The sequence below is a fragment of the Diabrotica undecimpunctata genome, chromosome 7 (genome assembly GCF_040954645.1).
Source record: "Diabrotica undecimpunctata isolate CICGRU chromosome 7, icDiaUnde3, whole genome shotgun sequence".
Taxonomy (NCBI): domain Eukaryota; kingdom Metazoa; phylum Arthropoda; class Insecta; order Coleoptera; family Chrysomelidae; genus Diabrotica; species Diabrotica undecimpunctata.
In genome coordinates, this window is record NC_092809.1 from 92,659,583 (window position 1) to 92,685,279 (window position 25,697).

At 31.2% G+C, this 25,697-nt stretch overlaps 1 protein-coding gene across 13 annotated transcripts in view; it reads left to right on the plus strand.

Moving 5' to 3' along the window:
* The window catches only part of LOC140445580 (uncharacterized), a 538,348-nt gene that overhangs the window by 412,009 nt on the left and 100,642 nt on the right, over positions 1–25,697 (plus strand). Inside the window, exon 5 of one of the 13 annotated variants that reach the window (XM_072537736.1) lies at positions 22,982–23,253. The exons of the other annotated variants lie outside the window; for them this stretch is intronic. Coding sequence (XP_072393837.1) covers positions 22,982–23,238 — 257 coding nt within the window. The 3' untranslated portion in view covers positions 23,239–23,253. Of the gene's footprint in view, positions 1–22,981; positions 23,254–25,697 lie in introns of those variants that run through there. 13 annotated transcript variants of the gene reach the window in all.

A 25,697-nucleotide genomic window follows, 5' to 3' on the forward strand; every position in this document is an offset into this window, starting at 1 on the left:
CTGTACACGTCGGCTCATGCTATCTATAAGGTTGCGAATATCATCTTACTGGATGTTTTGCCATTCCTCTTCTAGAGCCAAGCGAAGTTGGCTTTACCCGAGAAAAGGGTACTACGTGATTCGGTAAAATTTCCTCAATATACCGAAGTGCAGTCAAGGAACCCTCAATAAATACCAATTACGTGTGCGCTTCTCGGGATATTCCTGCCCATACCATCATCGAACTCCCTCCATGGCTAACGCGGAGACTGAAAGCGCACTCCGCAAATCTCTCTCCAGTTCGACGCCATACTTGTTCTCTTCCATCTGATGAGTGAAGACAGTATCTCGACTCATCCGTAAAAAGAACATTACTCCATTGTCCTAAATTCCAATGTTAATGGTCCATAGAAAATTGTAGTCTAGCCACTCTACACCGTGGAGGTTTTTTGGTCCCAGTTGCTGGTCTGCAACTTTGCAAACCAAATTCATGTAATCTTCGACGAACTGTAAATACACTTACATTATTGCCTCAAACCTCTTAAAGCTAATTTCTTGTTTGCACCGCTGTTAAATGACGATCCCGCAAAGCGTTGACTCGTATAAAACGATCATCTAAAGCGGTAGTTTTGCGCTTCCTGCCACTTCCAGCTTTACGGTTGTTTGTTCCAGTTCATATAAAACGTTCCACTACCCTGTGGATGGTAGGGCGATGAGTGTGCAGTACTCTAGCCACATATTCATAATTTCGCCCATCTTTAACCAGAGCAACGGCTTTCGCACGATCTTCGACACTAAGAACCATGATCAATCATAGGCAAACAAAATGTGTCAATATGACATAATGAGAACAGTCACTAAAGCCACTCCGTTGTATTACGAAATTGGGTGGCAAATTCATGTGGCTCTAAAAAATTAACCAAGGCATATTTTGACATGAAACAAAAAACACAATGTTCGGGGGACATGGTTGCAACCGAAAAAATAAGGTTTTACGGAAATTCGCAAACGGAATTATTCTACAGGATGTTTCGAAGTTAGGATAATAAAACCACGTTTTAGTTAACCCCGTACAATAAGTTAAATATACAATTCTATAATAAAACTGGATATACCAAATTAAAATTTATAAATTTATACAAAGTGTTCTAAAAAGATCATCAAAATAGGGCTAAAAATGAAAAAATTGAAATACTTTGAATTTGACCAAAATTTTCTTCGTTGCGTTTTTTTTTGCATCTGAGTATATATTAAAAATGTCAAGTATGATATAGAACTGAATAATAAATTGAGCACACTAACAGCATAGTGTTTATACACAAATAGGAAAATATACACACAAAAACATGTTTGTATGGTAAATATCTTCAAGCGGGGTTGAAATTTAACTCATACTGAACAATTTTTTTTCGTTTTTTTTAAATATTTCCTAATTGGCTACGTGTGACAAAACACTGCTGAATACTATAGATAATTTTAATTTTATGTGCAGAACACGTAAAAAAAGTTAATAAGATAAAAGCTCTTGAAAAGCATTGATTCAACAGGAATATGTAATCTATTGACACCTTAGATTTAATTGCAACGAAAATTGTTTGTATTTAAAATACTGTCCTGATCAGAGTAATTACAGGTATATTAGAAAGGGTACAAATCTCCCTACGTAAGATAAGAGCACATTTTTATAAAAGGCTTCCAGAAAACGGGGATATACCCTTAGTCTATCCACTGCCTAAATATAAATCGCATTGTGTCGTTACTAGTTTAAAAACATGAAATCTTTTGCACCGTAGATATTAGATATTATATAATTATAGATCTTATGTGGTATGTTTTAAAGTAATAATAACCATAATGTTAGTAGAGAATATAATATACAGGGTGTCCCCGAAAATGGTGTGTTCCTTTAAAGCATTGATGTAATACACAATGTGAAATAAAAAAGTCCTTTAACACTTTTCTCTAAACTTAACCGTTTCCAAAAAAAAAATACATTGTTTTCCATATACGTAAATTTTTATTTTCAGAAAATTAAATAGTCTGACCACGGCATATGCAGTGAAAGCGCTTCTGAATAATAACTCGTTTGTGACTTAGGGTATTTAACATACCAACCCTTTTTTATTTACTATTCAAGGTTGTTAACATCTGGGGAAATGTAGGTAATATCTGCAAATTAAGTATTTCTTGAAGTTTTCTTCAGAACGTTTAGAAAGTTCAAAATTTTGAAGTGTTAAACAACTTATTATTTTTACTTAAGTGAGTAAGTACTATGGTTTAATTCCTAAAAAGCAATTATTGCAACTAAGAAAAATTGTTTGCAATGTTTTCCTGAAATGTATTGAAATATGGCATAAACGAATTGTTAAAATGTCAATTATTTACAACAAAAACACTTTATCTTTTAATGTAACTAGTATTAGGTATTTATTAAGCTTTAAAGGTGTTGACTGCCAAGGGCTTTAACTGAATTACATAGTTTCCAGTGAAAATTAAATACAACAGATAACGTTTAATAATTCTAATTTATTTTTATACACTATGCTAGGACTATCAGTAATTAGTTTACTTGTGAACTAAAATTATATTAGATAATTGTACTTACTTGAGAATAATAATTATTAAAATAAATGTTTAAAGTGAACTCCACTTTGCATTAATATGGAGAATCTACATGTTGGTAATACCATAGGTAACTAAATTATATCGGAGAGTTTTTGCAACATCAAAAATTCGTTCCCGTAATTCAGCTTCTGTGTCGATTTCATCTCGGTTATCATAAAGTAACCATTTCAGATGTCTCCAAAAATCAAACTCCAGTACATTGCATTCGAGACTTCGTGGTGGCCACATAATAAGTCCATTCCAACCAATCCAAAGACGAGGGTAAGTGGTATCAAGAAGATTTTTTATGTGATATCAAGAACGACTCTACAAGAGAAATGTACATGAGGAGGCTAGCACAGAAGACATCGAAGATATAAACGTGAGCTGGGAGAAAATTAAAAACAACATTGAAGAAGCAACAACAGAACCTCTAGGAAAATGCAAAGTAATACTAAACAAAAGAAACAACAACAATACGCCATGGTTCAGCAAAGAAATAAAACGAAGTACAAAACATCAAATACTCCAGAATCCCGAGACACAAATGAACACTGGGAACAGTTATCAAAAAGGATTGAAAGCGACTTTTACGGTACACAAAAACAAATATGGAGATGTATAAGAAATCAACAGAAAGAAATGGCAGAATTGAAGCAATACAATAACATACTAGCAAACGAATGGGAAAGATACCTGACGGAACTGTTTAAAGGAAAGGAAAATAATAATCAACACAATAACGTACCTGAATTAAGACTTCAGGAAGTAGAGATAGCGATAAACTCACTCAAAAATAGAAAGTCATCAAGACCAGATGGAATAACCAACGAGCTTCTAAAACATGGAGGAGGAAGTATAACCCTAGAGATGACAAAACTTACACAACAATTCTGCAAGTCTGCAAGATACCAGACGCATGGAGAAACAGCATAATGATACCAATGTTCAAGAAAGGAGATAAAGAAGACCCCAACAATTATAGAGGTATAAATCTACTGAACACCGCACTTAAGCTTACCACAAAAGTCCTAACAAGATAAGATTAAGATAAGATTAAGATAAGACACAAAAACAAGAATCTATAAATCAGTAATTAGATTTCTATTAATATACACGGCGTAGACAAGACCTGACACTTCTAAAACGAGACAACTGCTAGAAACAACTGAGATGAAAATACTCCAACGAATATCAGGAAAAAGTCTGTTGGATAGGGAGAGAAGCAAAACATAAGAAGGGCATGCAATATGGACGACGTAAATGGATGGGCGACGAAACGGAAACAGGAACGGAACGAACACATTAGTAGAATGGCAGAGGATAGGATCGTACGAGTAGCACCTAGAGTAGCTTAGAGATAAGTCACCAAATGGTCGAAGACGTATTGACAGACCAAGAGAAAGATGGTGCTTATTCTGATTAGATTAGAACCTGATGACTCAAGTTCTCTGACGAGTGTATCTTGAAACCACCTACAAAATGTTAATTTTAGAAGAAGATCACCTTGTTGTAAATCTTGTACTCTTTGATAGTGGTATGGATGTAGAAGTTGTTCCGTAAATGTTCTATGAACAGCGTTTTTTGACATTCCAATATACATCAATTCTAGACATTAATTGACAGCTAAATGACTGTTCCACTGCGCTTCTCCATAAACAATCAACATATCATGGTACTCACGAATCGAAAACATTTTCGCGTTGTTCTTCCAAAATATCTGTTCACTAAAGTTGTGACTGTCTACGTTTAGATTTTCGTACTGCACGTAGTTGACAGATTTCTTTTTGCATACCAAAATGTGTTTTCGTTTTTTGGTCAAACGGTTGAATTTAGAAAAAAATGTTATAAGACTTTTTTGCTCTAAAGGGTGCCTTCTACCTCTATTTAGAAGGAACGCACTATTTTCGGGGACACCCGGTATAACTGTTAGGAAAATACGTTGCTTAGAAGGCTTTGTGCTAATCCTTATTTATTAAAAAAAAAACAATGACATCATATTTGGAAAATAACGTTGTTATTGATTGATATTTTGTTTGTTAGTCACTTCCTTCAAGTTTGGCTCAAAAATAAAAATTTTCTGTTTGATTATATTTCATTATACCTTACATGATATTATTATCATATTTATGAAAGAACTCGGTATTTTATTGGTTTCTAATAATAAGTTATAAGATATGTAGCATCTCAACTGCGGTACTGCTTGTTAAGACATTATGTATACTTACATTGCTTCAAAAATTAGAGTCAACTCTTTTTTGTACCCAACAAAGGATTTAATCATTTAAGGAGTGTAGAGAAAAAACGAAATATAATAAATGCAGGTGTTTGAAATTTGTAATTTGTAAAAAGGTCGATCTAACTGATGAGCGAGGATAAGACCCTCAATACTTAACTTTTTTTGTCAACTACATATGTCATCTATCTGCTGTATCTGAATTCCAGACTGAAAAATTATAATTAATATTTCTTTTATCGTAAAATAAAATAAACTAGTTTTTTTTCTACGTTTCTAAATTTATAACAGCGCGCTAGTTTCACGACTATACTTAGGAAACTCAGTACCATAGAAAAAAAAACAACGTTCACTCAATCGTGAACTCTGCTGTTACAAAAGTATGCCAGTGTCAATTTTTAATAAATAAGGTTTAATTCTAATGATTTTTAGTTGTAATACCTATATACTCAAATATTATTTAATATTTAAATATAATGGGCTTTTTATCGTATCTAAATATTCCTCTTTTATTAAGAGATATGAAGTTAGTTGAATTACTCAAACTTATTTACCAACAAATAAAAAATTATAATACTACTAGTGACTACTCTCATTTCTCTCAATTTTTCTAGTAAAACGGAGTAAATTCCTCATATATTTCTCCAATAATTTCTCAATTAGAGTAAACCCATTCACCGGATTAAACTTACTTACACGGGAGTAAACCCACTTACACGAGTAAATACCTACTGCAAGAAATGCAGATCATATATGCAAGAATAAAACAAACATGTAAAGTAAAAATTACTTCAAATCATTGATTTATTCATTCGTAACAACTAACAACTCATTTTAATTTCGAAATAATTATTTAAATATTTTTGCATACAATTACAAATTTAAACACATTTAAAAACAGACAAAGTTATGTCTAAACAAAAAGAAGAAGAATCCTACAAAACTAAAAACTATATTTTTAGTGAAAACTCCATCGCTTCCTGGGATTACTTTTCCTTGCGATATTGTATCCACAACCTTGACGCTTACTATCTCACTCTTGAGAAAACAGAACTAACATAATGCTTTAAATTATTTTGCTAAATTAATCTTACCGTTATATTAGAGCAATCAAGATTTTTGTCAGTTTTGCGAAGAAAATAATAAATATTCGTATTATTAATTATATATGTAATTAATATGTATTAATATATATGTAATTGAGACGGTAGCTAGAAGAAGAGCCTATCTGCTAAAAGTGTATTTTGAGAAACAAGCATTCAATGATTTAACATCCATGCCTACGACGAACCAACACTTGCATTGTTTAAGTGTTTTAGTTTTAAGAATTTTTGATCCATTCATACAATAATAGAGAACACCTTTGTAGTCCTTTTTTTAAATGAAGTGTATTAAAACAAGTTTACATAAGCCCTTCTTCTGGAGAACACATTTGGCAGATTAAAACGTCTTCTGCAGAAGAAAGACCTATAACTTTTTACTATTGTATAGTATACTACAATTATATATTATAGTATACAAAGGTTTAAAATAATAATCAAGGTCTTTGTACAACAAAAAAAAACTATTATTTTGTTTAAACTAGATTATATTTAATATAATTTTATGCTAAATTTCCTCACCATCTGAGTCATCAGCAATACTCTCATTATCCTATTATCCTTTTCAGCCGAGGTGGTTTCTTGAAATAAAAGTTTGTAGAAGTTTTCACTTTCTTCTCTTAAGCACTGAAACAAGTCTCTCACATCTTTTATTTTAGATTCCGTGTTTTGCACATTTTTTATGTGGAGTTTTCTCAAAAATGTTTTCTGTAATATTCTTACATGCTTCACAAAATTAGGAACGGCACATGAGCACATCACAACCAGAAGTTTTAAGTTTGTATTTACAGTGATACTATCTGCTTATTTTGTGATTTTCTATCTTCCTATACCTTTCTGGAGGCTCCCCTCATGCCACACAACCTGCTAGAAGAGTGTCTTGTTCTTTTTTTGAACCATTATTATAAAAAGAGTCAAATAAACGCTTTTGATCTTGCGAAGTTATTTTTGCGAAACATTTTTCTGCACAACACTTACGGACAACAGAAAATACCTTAACTCTGTACAGTTTTTCCCGTAAATTTTGACACACCTGATACTCCTGTCCACTTTGTCTCTTAGATTTTGCCACGTTTTCTTTCAATGGTCTTTCTGAACAATTTTCTTTTTGGCATCTTTTGACACCGCGTTATCTAAAATAGCTTTTTACGACTAGCCATTGCTTTAAAATACACTTAAACTTACAGTTTAAAATATAACACAACCTCAATCACATTGTCAGAACTTCACCACAACAGAGTTGATTTAGAGACACAAATCTTTCTCAGCTGTGCCAACACTTCACTAAAAAAATGTTATACTAACGTAAAATACCGTAATATCGTAGAAAAAATTGGTAGACTGACAGAGAACAACATAAAAAGTTTAATTCTATGTTCTCCGGAAGAACGGTCCATGGGCCTATAGGCCCTTATTCTAGCCATCGCCTCAATTAATATTGCTAGTATTTTTAATTGAACCTATCATTTCAAGAACAAAATATGTATGAGATGTCAGATGTGATTAGTTCAGCTTTTCTTTCCTAGATGGCGCTAGGTTTTAAATCTAAATTACCGTAAATCTTTAAAATATTTTATGATAAATTCTACTTTAAAAATAATTATTATATATATATATATATATATATATATATTAATATATAATTAATACAATATTATTTATTAAACGTATCGTTTCAAGAACAAAATATGATTGAAAATGGTAGTTCATATTTCGTTCCTAGATGGCGCCGTTAGTTTACTGGACTTACAGTGTGACCTGTCATCATAGCCTTTTATATAGATAGATAATGAATGCAAATGAATAGTTTACGATAACAAAAATGTGTTTTGAGTTTTAATGCGAGATTCCTTTTCCTTTCATAAGTTGTATAAACATTTATCGCCAAATATTTAACATTTTTGTAGATAATCTTTTTATTTTTAAGTTAATTTAAAGTATTTTTTTTTAAATTAAAGTGTGCATACAAATATATCAAAATTATAACCGATATCAAAAACTGCTGTTAATTTTATACCTAACTGCGACTGTAACGGGCTTCTAACGTCTAAACACTTTCAAGATATTTACTTAAATGTTAATTTATTATATAATTCTTTTTGATTTTACTAAATATTTATTTGTTTTTATGCTAATATTGTCTTCTTCTTATTTTTGTGAAATGGTGCGAACATTTCTTGCATCTCTTTTTAATGGGCGGGGTTTATCGACCACGTGACCTACCCACTACAAAATAATCCCCAGGGGGAAGGTCACCTGGTCGATAAACCCCGCTCATTAGAAAGAGATGCAAGGACTACTCGCATAGTTTTTCTTTATCGTAATTATATATCGATTTTAGATTGCAATGCGCAGTCTACAAGTATTTTTGACACTAGGATTTCTTCTTTAGAAGAACTTTTATACGTGATTGCACCTATTGTTTGTTGTTTCACACAGTATTCTTTTCCAGGAAAAAACACAGTAGGTGTTTTGAATAAAACTTTTTTAATAGCCAGTTTCATTCTCTTTTTGCTTATGTCACACCGGCTGGTCTTTTGAACATACTTTGTAGACATATTAAATTAACCAATAATTTGTTAAATATTCTAAATAATGTTTTAAAGAAACATTTAAATAAACAAATTTATTCGGCTAGTAACCGAATGCTGCCCTCACAATATGGCTGAATGTACACCACCTGCACTTTAGATTTATTCTGTGCTGGGAAATTGACGAGAAATAGTATTTGGGGTTGTGTTTTGCCATAAAAATGCAGGTAAAATACTAGCCCAATATGTATTATACAAATCGAAGATCTAAAACAAAAACGGTGCTTGTCTAAAAACTTATCTTGACCACAATATTGACCAAATATTGAAAGCAATATTTTACAACTCACTCGGAAGTAAGCAATAGAAATCGTGGGAACTCCAAAAACAACTTGTTAGGTAAAATAACGATATACTTTTAACCGTTTGTATCAAAACTGGCGAAAATATTCAAATAGAATTCAGAATTATTAAGAGTAGCCGAATATTACCTACAGCTGAATGTAGAGCTTTCCTATACAAAAATTGTAGGATACGCCTTAATTGATCACCAAGTTGAGTAATTTAACCACTATTACTTTATTTTACCAATAAACACCAAGTGTTTATTTTACTGTACACATAGTATCGTATAATTATGTTCACTATTATCTAAACCAACTCCATCTCTTAATATTTTGGCCGAAATATTTAACGTACGATAAAACTATTATAATTATACACAATTTATTTATATATTGACTATTGTATTTATAAGAACATATAGTATTATGGTATATTCATATTTATATAAGGTACTCGTATATAAAATTGATGTTTAATATCAATTGGCAAAACCAGATCACTGTTTTCATATTATAATCAAAAGAAGAATCGAAACTACCAACATTGTTTCTCATTTCCTTTTGTTGCAGTGTCTATAATTATAGACTGACATATACAGGGTGTCCCGGAAAATAGTGCGTTCCTTAACGATATGGGCTGATTGCAACATTTAAAAGAAAAAAGTCTTTTCTTTTAAATGAAAAAAATCTAAAAAAAAAATAACATTTTTTTATAAAGTCAACCGTTTTCAAAAAAAACAATTAATTTTATTAATTTTAATCCATTTGATTATTGTTCACAGAAAATCAAATACAGCCAGCAACGTTGCGTTCCTTGTTATCCTTCGTTAATTACTGTAAATTAGCTATCATGAATCATCGATAGTTAGGCATAATATGTATTATAATATGTATTGATTGATATTAAATATTTAATAATTAAGGTTTGAATACTATTTTTACTTATATAAAAAATTATTATTATAATAAATGTTCGAAGTGGCCACCATTTGCACAGATATATGCATTTATTCGACGAATCCAATTATTCTTAATATTACAAGTATGTAAATTATGTCGGATTATTTCAGTAGTATCAAAAATTCGTTGTCGAAATTGAGCTTCTGTTTTAATTTCATCCTGGCTGTCGTATACTAATGATTTTAGATGTCTCTTAAAAATCCATAAAAAAGTCCATAACATTGCATTCTGGCGTTCTGGATGGCCACAGAACGTGTCCATTTCTACCGATCCAACGACGAGGATAAGTGATGTCGAGGAAATTTTTAATGTATCTCGTAAAATGTGCTGGAGCCCCATCATGAAGAAATATAAATTTCAGAGCGTATTTGTAACGGAACGTCTTCAAAATGTATCGGTAGAACATGTTGCAAAAAATTTAAATAGGTTTTTCTATTCACTCTTCTAGGAAGTTTCGTACGGTCCAATCAGATGATTACCAATAATCCCAGCATATAAATTTATTCTAAATTGTTTTTGAAAATTTCTCCTATGTATAGCATACAGGTTTTCATCATTCCACACGTGACAATTATTGTGAAAATTAAACACACCATTTCTCGTAAAACAAGCTTCATCTGCACACAACACTTTGCACGGAAATTCGGGTGCTCCCGCGATTTTGTTTTGAAACCATCTACAAAATCTTAATCTTGGAGGTAAATCGGCTTGGTGTAAATCTTGCACTCGTTGGTAATGGTAAGGATGTAATAGTTGTTCCGTAAATGTCTTGTGAACAATGGCTTTTGAAATGCCAACCATTCTAGCTACAGATCGGGTACTTACTCTTGGATTATTACTGACTATATCCAAAATTACATCTTCTGCATTAGTCTACGGTTACTTCGTGTTCTACCGCTAGTTTTTTTAGATACCACACAACCCGTCTCTAATAACCTTTGGGACACATTCACAAAACTTCGGGCATTAGGGTGTCGTCGTTCAGGATAGTGTTCAACATAAAGTCTGACAGCCCTATTATTGTCACAGTGAGCTTCTCCGTACGTAATTAACATATCGTGATATGTATCAAAATAAATTAAACTGTCGAGTTGCCAAATATAAGTTTTAGTAAAAGAAATTTATTTTTTGAGACAACAGATGACTTTCGAAAGGAATTTATAAGAAAGTTTTCTTTTAAATGGTGCATTCTACCCTTACCTTTTTGGAGCGCAACGTTGCCGGCTGTATTTGCTTTTCTGTGAACATTAATCAAATGAATTAAAATTATTATATTTCTTTTTTGAAAACGGTTGACTTTATAAAAAAATTTTATAAGACTTTTTTGTTTTAAATGCTGCAGTCAGCCGATACCTTTAAGGAACGCACTATTTTCTGGGATACCCTGTATAGTAGGCCGGGCCGAAAAAGGGCAAAAAAACTTTTTTGGGAAACTTTAAACGGGCTAGTAAAAAAAGTTGTACATGGTCGTCCTAATACTACGTACCAAATATGAGCCGAATTAAATTATTTTTTGCCCCGAGGGCCTAAAAAAAATTTTTTTTTGCTTTATTTTTGGGGCGGGCTAGTGTCTAAAATATTAATATCGATGCTCGTATCTCGTGAAAAAATTTTCATCTTGATCTAAAAAAATTTAACCGGCCCCCAGGACTAAAAATATAAAAGAGGGGCAAAAAAAATCATATTTACAATTTTTATGTGCTGTGAATAGTGCAGCTCTTGACTTGAATCAATATTTAGCAGGAAAGGTTCTTTGAATTGAAATATGAAAATATTTAATATTATTCCGTATATTCATTCAACCCAGAACACACCACACGGAGGTAGCTGCACGGCGAGTTCCACCCTCCCACCCTCCTTTGCTCAAAATTGAATGTATAATATTATGTTTTAATTACTCACTTTTTGAAGCATAGTATTGACATTTACTTTCAAATATCGGCAAATTCTTTCTGGCTTCAAGTTTAGCTCGGATGTAACCATCTCTAGATTCTTCACCACAGACTTTTATTGACGCATCTGTAATTGTTTTAATACATCTCTCCACCGCTTGAGTATGGCAAGGAAAATGGCCAAAATTTGGAACTTGTTTCACCATATCCCACAATTCCTTGTTTCATTTTAAAATTCTTCTGACAGCAACCTCTCTAATATGTTGACGTGAGTCTATTAACATAGAAATTATAATGTTTTCGGGATGCGCAAAATAAGCATTGTCTTGAATATCTTTATTGATAATTAGACTTCGGCAAATATGCAAATAAAAATGTTGAAAATATGCGCATAAATATGCACGTGTTTACCAGAAAATATGCAAATATTTTACAAAATATGCATACAAATAAATAAAAATATCGTAAAATAGTAACAATTTTATTAAAAAAAAAAGTGTACATAACTAAATATTTCCTACTATTCATTAAGATTTACATTTATTTTAAGTAACTACATCATTTTTAAGTATGAATAAACTTATTTAGAAGTATGGTAACAATAAATGACCAAGTGGTGTTCAAAATTTTCTAACAAAAACTTGTGGCTTCTGTCTGAGTACATATATTTATATATGGAAAAACTTCGTTCAACATCAACTGATGTAACGGGAGCATTTTTCAAACTAACCAAAACATTTGGTTCTAAATTAATTGTTTCCGAAATATTTCCAGCTAGAACACTGACTACTTCAGAAAGAATATGGTAACCTTTATTTTTTTCCATAGTAGCTTCAAATTTTTTTAAAATATCTTTTCCAATATTACCTCTAACGTTCCGACAACATGACGCAAATTCTTTTATTAATGCTGTACTTTCGAACAATGACAGTTTTGGTGATTCTAACTGAGTAATTGTTTTTTGAACAAAACTAAAATTTGATTTTATAAATGAAAGTTCTTGTTGAAGCAAGTTACTCTGAAAAGTTTGTTTAGAATCCAAAAGAGATTGGGAACTTTCATCTGTTAACGTATCAATTATGTTCTTTATTTTAACAAAATGATCTGCATAAAAATTAGCTGCTTCTAACCATGTTCCCCATTGCGTTAAAATAGGTTGTGGTGGAAGAGGAATGTTAGGTAGCATTTCTTTATAAAGTTGAATTCTTATAGGAGATCTAAGAAATACTTTTTTGACACTGGATATCATGGTATTTACAAGAGGAAACTTTTTTTAAGATAAAATAAAGAAGGAATAGTTGTCGGAAGAAAAAAAGTTGCTAATGTTTCTTGTATAGAACGCGAAATTGTTAAAGCATTTGTTTTCTCAAGTTGCTGGCATGAAATAAGATGAGATTTTGGTAAGGTATCTTCTTTAAGAACACCAATTAATAAATGAGCAATATACTTTCCTGAGGAATCAGTGGTTTCGTCTACAGATATGTAAAAATAATTATCTGCAATTTCTTCCTTAATATTAATTAACACCGACGAGTATAGCCCGTTCACATTATTTCTTCTTAGAGACCGATCACTTGGAACATTAAGTTTGCAATATTTTTTTAGAAACGAACTAAAATTTACATTTGCTAATTTTGAAAGCGGTATGTTTGCAGACACTAATGCGCGACACAAGTCTTCATTAAAAGTTTCTTGTTCATCTAATTTTTTTGAAGTAGATTGGAAACATTTAGCCATTGAAGTTTGATGTTTTCCTCCTATTTTTCCGTTTTTTGCAATGTGTGAAGCAGTTCTCACATGTTGGTCTATCTGAAATTTCTTCTCACATGCTATCTATAATTAAAAATAAAAACCTTTATTTTAACCCAACCTTTAAAATATAAAAATATACAAGGTGTTTTTGGTTAATCAAATAACTGGTTTGGAAAAAAAAACACTCGCTAAGTGTTTTAAATGCAGTATTAATCCACAAATTAGTTTTTGTTACTAACCATTAGTACATCATATAACTTATTTTAAAATTCAACAAAAGTTTTTTTTTGTTAATTCAATTACAATAAAAATAATTGTGTTTTAGAATAGCTGACTTCATAAAAAAAAGTAAAGGTGAAAAATTTTTCTAAATACACACCATTGTATTGTACCATGGAAAATTTTTTCTCACTAAAGGAAGCTATTTTTCATTTAAAAACGACCTACGAGTACTAAATTTCAAGTAAATACGTTTATTGGTTTTAAAGTTATTGTTGTTATTAACTAAAAGAATTTAATTTTTTTTAATTTTAACACCCTGTATCTCGAAAAGTAAATAAGTTTGACCCCTCATTAACTATATCGTTTTGTTCATTTTTTCGAGAAGTATCTACAGTCAAACGTTGTAAGTGTCATTTGGAAACACCCTGTATGTATGAAATATTAGATATTTAATAGAAAATATTAGATACTTACAATTTTGCCACAGACTGAACAGTAGATTTTTCCCATATCCATAGACAGCTCTTTATAAGGTTTAATCCAAGTTGAAGCACTGGTTGTTTTAGGCATTATAAAATCACAATCTTCCTTTTTGTTACGCACAACGAGTGTTTACGCTTTGAATATCAAAACAAAAATGATTTACAAATCTGAGCATCAAATTAGAAATGTTTAGGTACCTAATTCAATAAACTGGGAGATTTTGGAAAATCCCTAAATTAGGAACAAAACTATTAGCCGTTTACCTGCTGTTAAGGTAAATTGTAGATAGATTTGGGGATTAGATCATAAAATGCAAATGAGCGAACCCTAAGCGATTATCCAATAACTGAATGCCTCAGTGACCGAGACTTTCTAAGAATATTGAGGGCTACTTAAATTGATCTTCTTTGAAATTGTAAATGTTTTGTACCTGTAGAGATTACGTACTTAGATCATTTCTTGATTAAAATGACTACAAAATTTTATACAAGAATTGAAATAAATTGGTATGTTTAAAAATTTTCAAATACAGTATAAAAATCTGAACTTTTATGCACTTTATGCAAACTTTTATACAAATATGCCAAAATATGAAATATTTGCATAATATATGCACAATATGCAAAATATGCAATATGCATATTTGCCGAAGTCTATTGATAATCAATGACAAATTATTCGGAAAATCTCTCGAGATCAGCACTAATTTCCATATATGCCTGGGTCCATATTCCAATCTTGGCTGTGTTTTTATCTCAAACCATATACGAGAATATACTTTTATTACAAACTCAGCTAAAATCTTTAAGCTTTCACAAGGATTAAATGTAGTTACATAAACTCTAAGAATGCGGTTAGCTGACGTTAACCAACGTACGTGTTCCATCTTCCCTGGACTTCTCTCTGCCAAACTTTGAGAACATATTCCATCTTCAATTGTTTTAGATAGTTTGTACAAATACTGTTGATCTGTACTTATATCATTTTCGTTTACAACAGGCAGGACAACTTCTATGGGTTTAAATTTAACAACAGGCATTTTTTCGCAATTGGCAAGAAGGGATCCAATAGGCCCAGAATATGAATATGGACCCTTTGTGTGACCATCTAATTTTTGCAATAAATGTCCCAAGGGAAGTTCATTTGCGTGCAACAGGCATACGCTCCACTGTAATGGTTTATTTGCTGGCGTTTCTATAATCCGAATGACTTCATCTTTCCAGCCCGTATTGACATTTGTACCGTCACATCCTATAACACTTAATTTACTTAAATCTATATTATGGCTTTGTAAGTAGTCTAATATTTACCTCAAATACCTCAAAAAAATTTTCTAAAATTAGATCTATATGAAGACTTGGAAATAGTCAAAGAAAAGAAAAGAAGTCCCAACTGCGTTAATCGCCATGTATCTTTCAACCGTGACTTTCAACCCTTACACCGACAACTCTTCTCATAACCCACACTTCTCAAATTTGCCTCATCTTCTTTATCTGACCTTCCTCTATAAACGTCAACACCTTAATCCTTCTCAACAATTGTTGCTTTTAAAACAACCATTCTCTCTACACTACTGTCACAGCCCTCCCTCCAAAATTTTTTCAGCCCCTATTGTTAACTTCATAACCTATCATATCTATCATACCTCATTATTTCATTATTTTACAATCTTCACGTTTACATCATATTCCTGTCCATTCTTTTTTCTTTTGCCATTTCTCTGTCATTTCATATATCTACCATCCATTCATTAGTTCTAAACTCAGTAACCATTTAAACACAATCCAGCAATTCATCAGAATTCACTTTCTTCCACTTTGCCAAAACCCTTAATCAACCATTGCTCCCCTCTCTTAGTCAACAACTTAGTACATCACACTCACAAATAAAATTTCAGGCTTTTATGTACCGAATTTAATATAACCAAAATATATTTTGTTCAGGGTGCTAGATGCTTTTAGCATGAAGGACCTCTATCATCTCTAATTTGTTGATTAACTCATTTATTTTCCTTTAACCCACTCTCCTTTATTCTTTAGTCATTTCCTTTACTTTTATTCTTGCCAAGTCTCTGAGGATCTCAGCCTTTTCAATTTTTTTTAAATTTAATTCCATATATTATAACTTTAATTCCTTCAGCCGGAAGATTTTTAATCCCTTTTCTCAATCTATTGGACTCACTTATATTAAACTTTTTACGATACGAGCAGTATTAAACAATTTCATTTAAATACGAAGTCTTACATTAGCTACAAATATATACAATTCATTTTTCCTTGTCCTAGATGCAAGAAACATAAAAGGACAATTCCATATATTTAAGCTAATTCGTCACAAATTACACTTTTTAGACCACACTTCATACGATAAAGAGTAACATAAGCTGCCTAATGCATACGTCATTCTCTTAAACATGACCTTCAACAACACCAGTAATTTACATCTTTTATATCCAATATTAAATAATTATAGAAACATTTTTTAAATCCCAACACCTGGATTGCTGTTATCATTTTAACATCATCAAAGTTTTTTAATCTTTTGGCTGTAGTAATACTATGTTTAACTAATATTGTTTCATGGTACATTGACATTTTGTTTTTGACACCGTTCATGGGTATCTTATCAATCAGTTACCAGCTGAAGTCCGTTTGAAGAGGTTTACTCTCCGGACACTGGAACTCACTTAATCATGGGTGTATGTTACCTGAAGTAAAATTTAATTAAAATATTAAACATCATATAATATTATCAACATCATGTACAATCTTTGGTAACACAATACATTTTAAAGGGTTTTTACCCAAATATTTTGGCGGCTCAGGCATGGTAACCTGTAAGTATAACCATTTTGCTTTTTTAATCTTAGTCAAAATTTTAAACCACGTTTGCTTTAATTAAATGGTTTATACTTATTTTAGGTATTTTAACCTGATGTTGTTCCGAAAACGTTCGTGTTTTTAATGTTGCCCTTTTAAGGGTTTTTATAAAATATACCCACATACAAAGATTAACCTCTTTTTTTTTTTAATATTGCTTGGGCAATATCTATGGCACGAGACTGGCTAAGAGCTAAGTGCCCAAAATATAAACTACCTGGTTCTTCAATTAAAGGTATACACATATTCTTCAGTTTTCACGATTCGACTTGCGATTTCAAAGACCATTGTTTGATCTTTGCTTCCATCGAAGTACAACCCTTTAATCGTCTTTGGTTTTAAATTTTTGGTCTCATGCTGAAGTTGTCGTCTGTTTACCTTAACTCCTCTCCGAATTTTATTTTTGTCGATGACCAGCGCTGTATTATCTTTGGAAATTAAACTTAAATCTTCTAGAACGGCATTAGCAATTTTTGCACCGGCTCTATTAGATACACCTGTCAAATCGGCAGCTTTAGAAGTGTGAGTAAGCTTAAGTCTTTTTGTCATGTCGACTAAATTATCTTTTTTTCGCTTAATGATAGAATACGATAAAAAACATTCTGCGTCATTTGAATCATCTCCTGAACTTTCGCTGCTATCACTATTTGTCTTTGATGCCATAGTTTTCGTTGCCGGTGAGTTTACAACAGGACAAAGACCACTTGGACCAGCTATAGGCTCTTCTAAAAATGCAGTTGAATTGTTAGATTGTCTCTGAGCCTCATAAAGTTTTCTGTAATTTTTTTTTCTTTAAAATATTTTTTTTCTTTAAAATATTTGTAGCTTTCCTGTCAATATTGCCAATAGCCATTTTTCTTAAATTTCTCTGGTCTTGTACAAGATACCATTCTAGATTTGGTATTTTTTTAGTCTTGTCACACGTACACAATTGTCTGTTTTCGCATTTACAGGAGCAAATATCGAACAACCGACTGGCTTCATTTTTTAATTTTTTAATTTTTTCTGTAAAAACAATAGCTTTTTTGCATTTAAACGGTTTGATGATGTTCTGATATTTATTGTTATAATGCAGTATCATATCTACCACTCTTTTATGCACAACGGCAGGAACAGAAGCTTTTTTCCAAACATCTTCTCTTTTTGTGGCGACAACATCTTGCATCATTTGCATCTCTGGACGCTTGTTCCTTACTTCCATTACCTTTAAATTGTAATCGTACACTTTGAAAACACCGTATCACATCTTCGTACGTTGGCAATACACTTGTTTCTTCCGGGAAAATGTCACTTGCACCTTCAAAAATATACATAGAAAAGTCCGCACGCGTTTGCTTCGCCATTGTTTATTTATACCGTTTAAACAAATACGATCCAATAAATATATCAAAATTTCATAAGACAAACTTTACGAAAGCTCGCTTCGTGAGGTGACACTCTGATGATCCGTTATCAACCGTAACGAGATACAGATACAGTTTGCCTCGCTTGAGTAGAATTGGCGCGCTCCAACTAGTTTTAACTTGTTTCTTAGTTTGAGGAACCGACGTCCGCACCAGTGATACAGAATATTTAATTTTAATAAAGGGGCCGGTCGAACTTACCATATATTATATGGATTATTTTTTTGCAGAATAATAAAGTAGTTTAGTAACAATTTTTCACTAACCCCAAAAATTAAAAAAAAAAATCTTTAAGAGCCAGGGGGCCCGGTTAATTATTTTTTAACCGGCCCAAATTTGGTATAGGAATATATAAATACTAGTTTCAACTTTTGGTAACTAGCCTTGTAGGAAAATTAAAAAAAAATATCGACCAAAAAAAGTTAATTATTTTTTAAAACGGTCCAAATTTGGTATAGGATTATATAAATACTAGTCACAACTTTTGACAACTAGCTCTGTAGAAAAATAAAAAAAAATTTCGGCCCGACCTAATATATATTGTTGATTTCAAAAATGAATAAACTATTTCTTAATGTTTTATTTTGGTCTTTTACCCTTTTTTAAATAAACCTTTATAAAATTGATATTTAGTTGATACACACACATGTAAGAAATACCTTAGAGATCATTTATAGCGAATTAATAAACAATAATAAAATACGTTCTCTATTTACATATTTATTTGTGATGAATATTTAATTATTACAGAGATTCTGATTTTGTACATTGGTATAATTAATTACTTATATAATAAGCCTAATATAGTTAATCAGCATAATTAAATTGACCAGATTATGCTTTAATAATATTTGATGTATTGCCGTTCTATACGTAGGTTATTTATTATAAACTGGCGGTGACGTCAAAAAAATGTCTAGTTTTTTCTATAATCAATAATAGTGTGATCAATAGTGCCAAAAGTATCATCATGATGTATTAGTTATCCAACATGCTGGTTACACCCACAATAATATATGCATCTCTGGTATTGTGACCAAAGGTGCAACAAATAAGTGGAATGTTGAAACTAAGAAAGGTTCACATACTTGCTTGTCTCAACATAACGAGTGCTGCGAGAAGCACTCTAACTGCAGCAATGGAAAACTTATTGGATCTTCCTCTATTGCATATTATCGAAAAGGAGAAGCGAAAATGGGTTTATATATACGTTGAAAAAACCTAAGCAATGTTTCAATTAAATGGGGGACATTGCAATATTATGAATATAACTGAAGATCACATGGAGGGAGATGAAAACAGACCACATGGTTCCCAGATATATAATCAAGATACCTTTTCATGTGGAGCTAACTACAAGAGAGGTATGGAATGGCCCCAGAAAAGATTCAAAATTTGTTTGCTACAATTTGTAGAAAGATGGACCAAAAACAGTGGTTAGTTTGGGAGCACGAATATCCAATGATAATAGAAACAACCACAGTTCAATCCTTCTGCAAAAGTACATATGTGCAAGGATAAGCAATATGAGGGCTTATGCAAATAATCGGATCAATATCTACTTAGACATTCAGGCAGCTTTGAGCGCTCTAGCCAGTCCAAGAATAACATTAAAACTGGTGTGGAAATGTTTCGAAGAACTTGACAATCTAGCCGACCGCACGAATCAACGATTAAATAGCAGAGGAACTTACTTAAGTAAATTCTAGTCTCCCAAAAATGACAATCAGAATCCGAATAAGAAGCTGAATTCGGGCAAAACATAATAAATACTAAGAACAAATTCCCACACAAACTCAAGGAAAGAATTTCATAACCTGCGAAAAGAGAATGGCAGAACTGCATATAATGAACAGGAAGCTTTACAAAATCATAATAGGGTTACTGGTGGACACGCGCCAGTAAAAGTACGTCTGAATACGATGGAACTGTCCAATGGAGATCTAAGCTGCAACAATGCAACAAAGAGACCGAGACAGTCAGATATATTTTGTGCCACTGTGAAGCACTAGATCGCAGAAGACCGATAATAGTCCCAATATATAGGGCACTGAACAAAAGACTTCTACAAACTAGTGGAGAGTAAGAATATTTTTATAATGGGTGTGGTAAAAGAATATGGAAGTTAAGCAATATAAGCCTAAAAGCCCGAGTGTCACCATTTATAGTGTTCAGACGACTACGAAAATCATCTACAAATGTTTTTTGCGTAATTTCAGTAGTTTGGGTACAATGTTTTTAAAGTTTAAAGGAAAACAACTCAGATTCATTTCATGTATGACTACGTCATTTTCATCGATAACAAAATGTGACGAGTAAAAGAGAGACCATCTATACAAAGAGTACTGCGCTACAAACTAAACAATTTCCATCTATAATTGCGGTGGACGGCCCGGTTTATGAACAGTAAGGTTACGCTGTAATATACTCGTAGAAGGGATTGAAACGTTCTGCCGCAAAGTTATATTATACAGTGAGCACGAAAAGATTGTATCGTAAAACGCTTGATTTAGTCATTGGGCAAAAAAAGCTCAGACATGTCGATTTTATGATTCAGTTGCACATTTTTTGATGAACTCATATTTTTGATGACGAGTTCCGAGTTATGGCGTCATTATTATTTTTTTAATAGTTATCCCTTATTTTGACACTAATCGAAAAGAGGGCATCTTTTTGTATACGAATTTCATATTTTTTCTCATGTCGTTTATGTCAAATAACCGTATATTTGAGAAATAAAAGATATTTTACTCATTTTAAAACGTAATTTATAAAAATATAAACAGGACTAAATAAACCTAAAAATTATTAAATTAAATGCTCAAATTGCAAACCATTTGCCTCTTGACAATATGCAAGGCGATATTAAAACTCTTGGAAATCATTATTTTTGGGTATCAGCACTAATTAAATTAATTTCGGTTCTAATTCTCTCGTTAAGTACATCAATATTATTAGGTCTGTTAATGTAAACTTTAGACTTCAGGTATCTCCACAAGAAAAAATCTAGTGGGAACAGATCAGGAGATCTAGCTGGCCATTATAAAATTCTCGTCTGCCAATTAATATATTGGGAAAAGTATTATTTAGGTATTTACGTACCTGTCGTGCGTAATGCGGTGGTGCTCCATCTTGCTGTACCATAGCTAATTGTCCGGTAGCGTTTAACGAATTTATTTTAACCTTTATTGCTCACTGTATTTCTGCGCCGTATACTAAATATTGACACTGTCGTTAGATTCTTTTAAATATTATAAAAACAAGCGTATTATTTTTAAGAATTGTTGTAAGAAGGTATCAGTCTGTTGATTAACTGATAGTACTTTAAACTGCATTGTTGTTTTTATTGGTAAATAAGTTTTTTACCTTTTTTTACAAATTTTTATGTTTTGTTGGAAGATTTAATTTTACAAATTTGTTTATACATAAATGTCACCATCGCAAATATCAACCCAATAAAAAAATCTATACATACTATACCCAATATTTTGTCAATATTTATTATTTTGTAAAAGTATTTTAATGAAATACATTAAATAGACGTTACCGTTAGTGTAAAATAGGTAATCTATATATTATAAATTTTAATTAAATATTTAATAATGTAATTTTAAGTTTTAACTTAACACTACAAGGTGGCTCGTTTAAAAGTTTCCAAATACGAGTAAACCTTGATAATAGATAAAAGTCCTTAAGACATAATCTATTTCAATTATTCTTATAGTTAATAATATTTTATTTTAAATTCTTTTTCGATTTGATTGCAATGGCGACTAGAAAGAGCTTTGTAAAACTTAAGCTGACACAATTATGCTGAAGAAATTCATATATTTTGCATGTATGTATTTAAATTAGCCATAGCAATCATGTTTATTACAAATTTAAGAAGTAAGTTGAAATGATATATGTTCTATGGTCTTTTATGCGTTATTAATGGTTTTAGGAAGGATTTTCAACCTCTTCCTGTGACGTTACAAATGTAGTAGTTAATTTTTAGTTATTTTAAAAAATAGTTTTAATATTCCGAAAGACAAAAGTATTATAAAAGCATTCTAAACGTTTATATAATCATTTGCTTAGATATTAAATATATTTAAATGATTTGTTTTGTATTTTATTATGCAATGACTGTTATTATTCGCAGATTTTTTTGTTAATCGACGTAAAAATCCGAAGGTGAAAACAAATTGTACGTACGTTCAGGGCAATGGTAGGGTTGATTTTAAAAAGATTTGAGATATACATTACAATTGTGTGACAGTCTCGTAGAAGTATTACCCAAAAAGTTTATTCTTGATAATAAAACTTTTACTAATATTTTTTGAGAAACTGGAATGTCGGCTGAGCGTCGTTTTATAGAATAATTTTAAATGGGTGTGTATGGTAGGTAATACCTTAGCTCGTTGCAAGTTTTCCCCAACGACATCTGCACTTTTAAAAAATTTCTGGTCCAATCCAAAATATTCTTCTAAATAATATAGTACTGGAAAATAAGCAAAAAAATACGCTATTCGGAACTGTGACGAATCCAGTATCTGAATTTTTCACAAAATTGTTTATTTGAATTTTACAATTTTCTAATCTATTATTTTGTAGGACTTGTGTATATAATACCAGGAACTAAGCATCCAAAGTTAGTAATAGATGATAATGAATATGCGGTGTATCTTAAGCACGAAGACCGAACAAGATGGCGTTGCAGTAGCTACTTTAAAACCAAATGTAAATCAACACTTTTGACGTACGGAAGAGTGGTAAGAATTAACCATGAACACAATCATTTGCCGATTATGTTTGGAAAAAATTTAAACAATCAGTTTAAACAACTTGTTCACATAATTAGACAAAAATAAAATAGTTTTTCAAACTATCTTTTGTTATGTTTGAATTGTTGTTCGTTGTTTATTCTATAAAATAAAAAAATTACAAAACAATAAAATCTTATTTTAATTTATTCTTAGTTTTATTTTGCTAATTTAAGACGATACCAAGGACATGTCAAAAATTTCTATAATACTATTATTAATACTAATATTAATTGTCAAAATTCAGGAAACATTCCCATGCATTGTAATGAAAAATACAGAATAATGAAACACCCCCTTATTCGAGCTCTTTAAACTCACCTCACTTAAAAAATAAGGGATCTTACGGAATTAAATTTATATAGTCCTATTTCTGTTCAAAAAATCCTACAAAATCATTTTTAAAAAAACTTATCACCAAAAATCGTTGGAGCTATGTTTATAAAACGAATTTTTTTTCCGAAAAATTCGAATAGCCTGCTTGAGAGTGTAATAGAGCATTTTCAATGTATATAATACCACAGAACCGGTTTTTCGGTGGTAATAAGTTAGAATATATGCCACTTTCTCCATTCAATCCGCAAGACAGAAAAGAAGAAACATCTGCTCATGTGCCTGCGTGTGTGAGTATATATTTCGTTGATTCCTCGCCAGTGTGTTCTACAGTTAAAAAGAAATAACACATTTTTCTCATGCATTTACTGGATGCAATACCGTATCAGCTTTTTTTAATAAGGGTTATATTTTTTTTTTTGATATATTAGAAAAAGATCCGACGCAAGAGAATACGCCGAGATCCTCTACAGCAGTAATGCCAACCTCGAAGTAATTTTAAGAGCCGGTAGATACTGCGCAATAATGTAAGACCAAAGACTCAATAAGTTAAAAGAAATAAAAGATTTTAAAGCTTTTCTCGAGCAGATGTGGTATGAATATTTTATTAAACCGACAACAAAATATAGTGCAGTCAAACTATCTTCCTTTCTACCCACTGTTGATGCCTTAGACGAGCACACAAAGAGATGCTACTGTCAAATTCAACAGTGGCTTGGATATGAAAACTTCCGAACAACAGATTGGGGATGGTATTTTAAAGAAGGTTATTTACATACACTCGATGAACTTTTGAACTGATTTTTTGTCAATGCAAATAAGGATGCGACGTTTCATGCGGGTGCTGGAAATTGGGTTTATACTGCAATCCCACTTGTTCTGGGTTCTCGGGGGAAGATTGCAACAATAGTTCACCAGTTATAGAAGAAGAAAAGATGACATCGATCTCGATAAAGATGACTTAAAAACTATTTGTATTTGTAAATTCGTATTTTTGTGTGAATAAATGTTTCTGTACGTAATTCCACTTTTTTTCTGTATAGATCTATTAAATTACTTATAAAAATTGCAATGTTATTAAGTGTTGTTTAAGGGTTGAAATATTATGATATTGTATTCTAAAGCATACAACAATCATTACCAATAATCAAACACAACCAAATTGTACCCATATTAAAGTTTACAATGTTTTTATATAATTTTTGACAATAAGGGGTAGTTTACACAGCTAAAAATAATCGACACCTTTGAGCATAATATAGAGTATGAAGTACAGGGTGAGATGATTCTAATCCCAAATTTTTATGCAAATCGATGGAAGCCGAAATCATTTTTTTAGGATAAATATTTTTTTTATATTTAGCCCCAACAAGGATAGTTTTAAGGGTGGAAGTATTATAATATTATATCCTAAAGCATAAAACAATCATTATTTAACTAATAAATAATCAATATATATATAACAAATATATATATAATAAAAATAATAATAACAAATCTTGATTATAATATATATATATATATATATATATATATATATATATACATACATATATATATATAATATATATATATATATATAATATATATATATATATATATATATATATATATATATACATACATATATATTATTGTGATATTTAAAGTCTTGGTGCGCCAAGCAATAATTAGCTAATTAATTTGTTTTAATAATTAATATTATTTAAATGATATGATTATGACTCTATCACAATTTTTAATTCTTTTATCTCAGGGTTCAATTCGTGCTTCTATATCTATGCTATTACATGTGAAAGGTAAGGTCCAGAGAATACCGGAACAATAAAAAACACATATGATCTAACACTATATATTGAAATAAATAATAATGAAATAATTCACACTCAAAAGTTTTCAATAAACAAATCTCATATAAGGATTCTCAAAATTTTGTTCTCCGTACGTGAACAATCAAAAATTAATGGTACAAACAATATTAATTGAAATCTCAAAATCCCAAACTATTCTAACTCTCCTAATCCAAATATTTATATCCTTTCTAAATTACGTGTAAAAATTGTGTTATCAAAAAAAAACTGCAGAAAACAAAATTATCTCTCTCTGATGATGAGTGGTCCAAATCCTTGTTCCTTGTAGATTATATTATCTCCTCTCAACCGCTCCCTATGTAA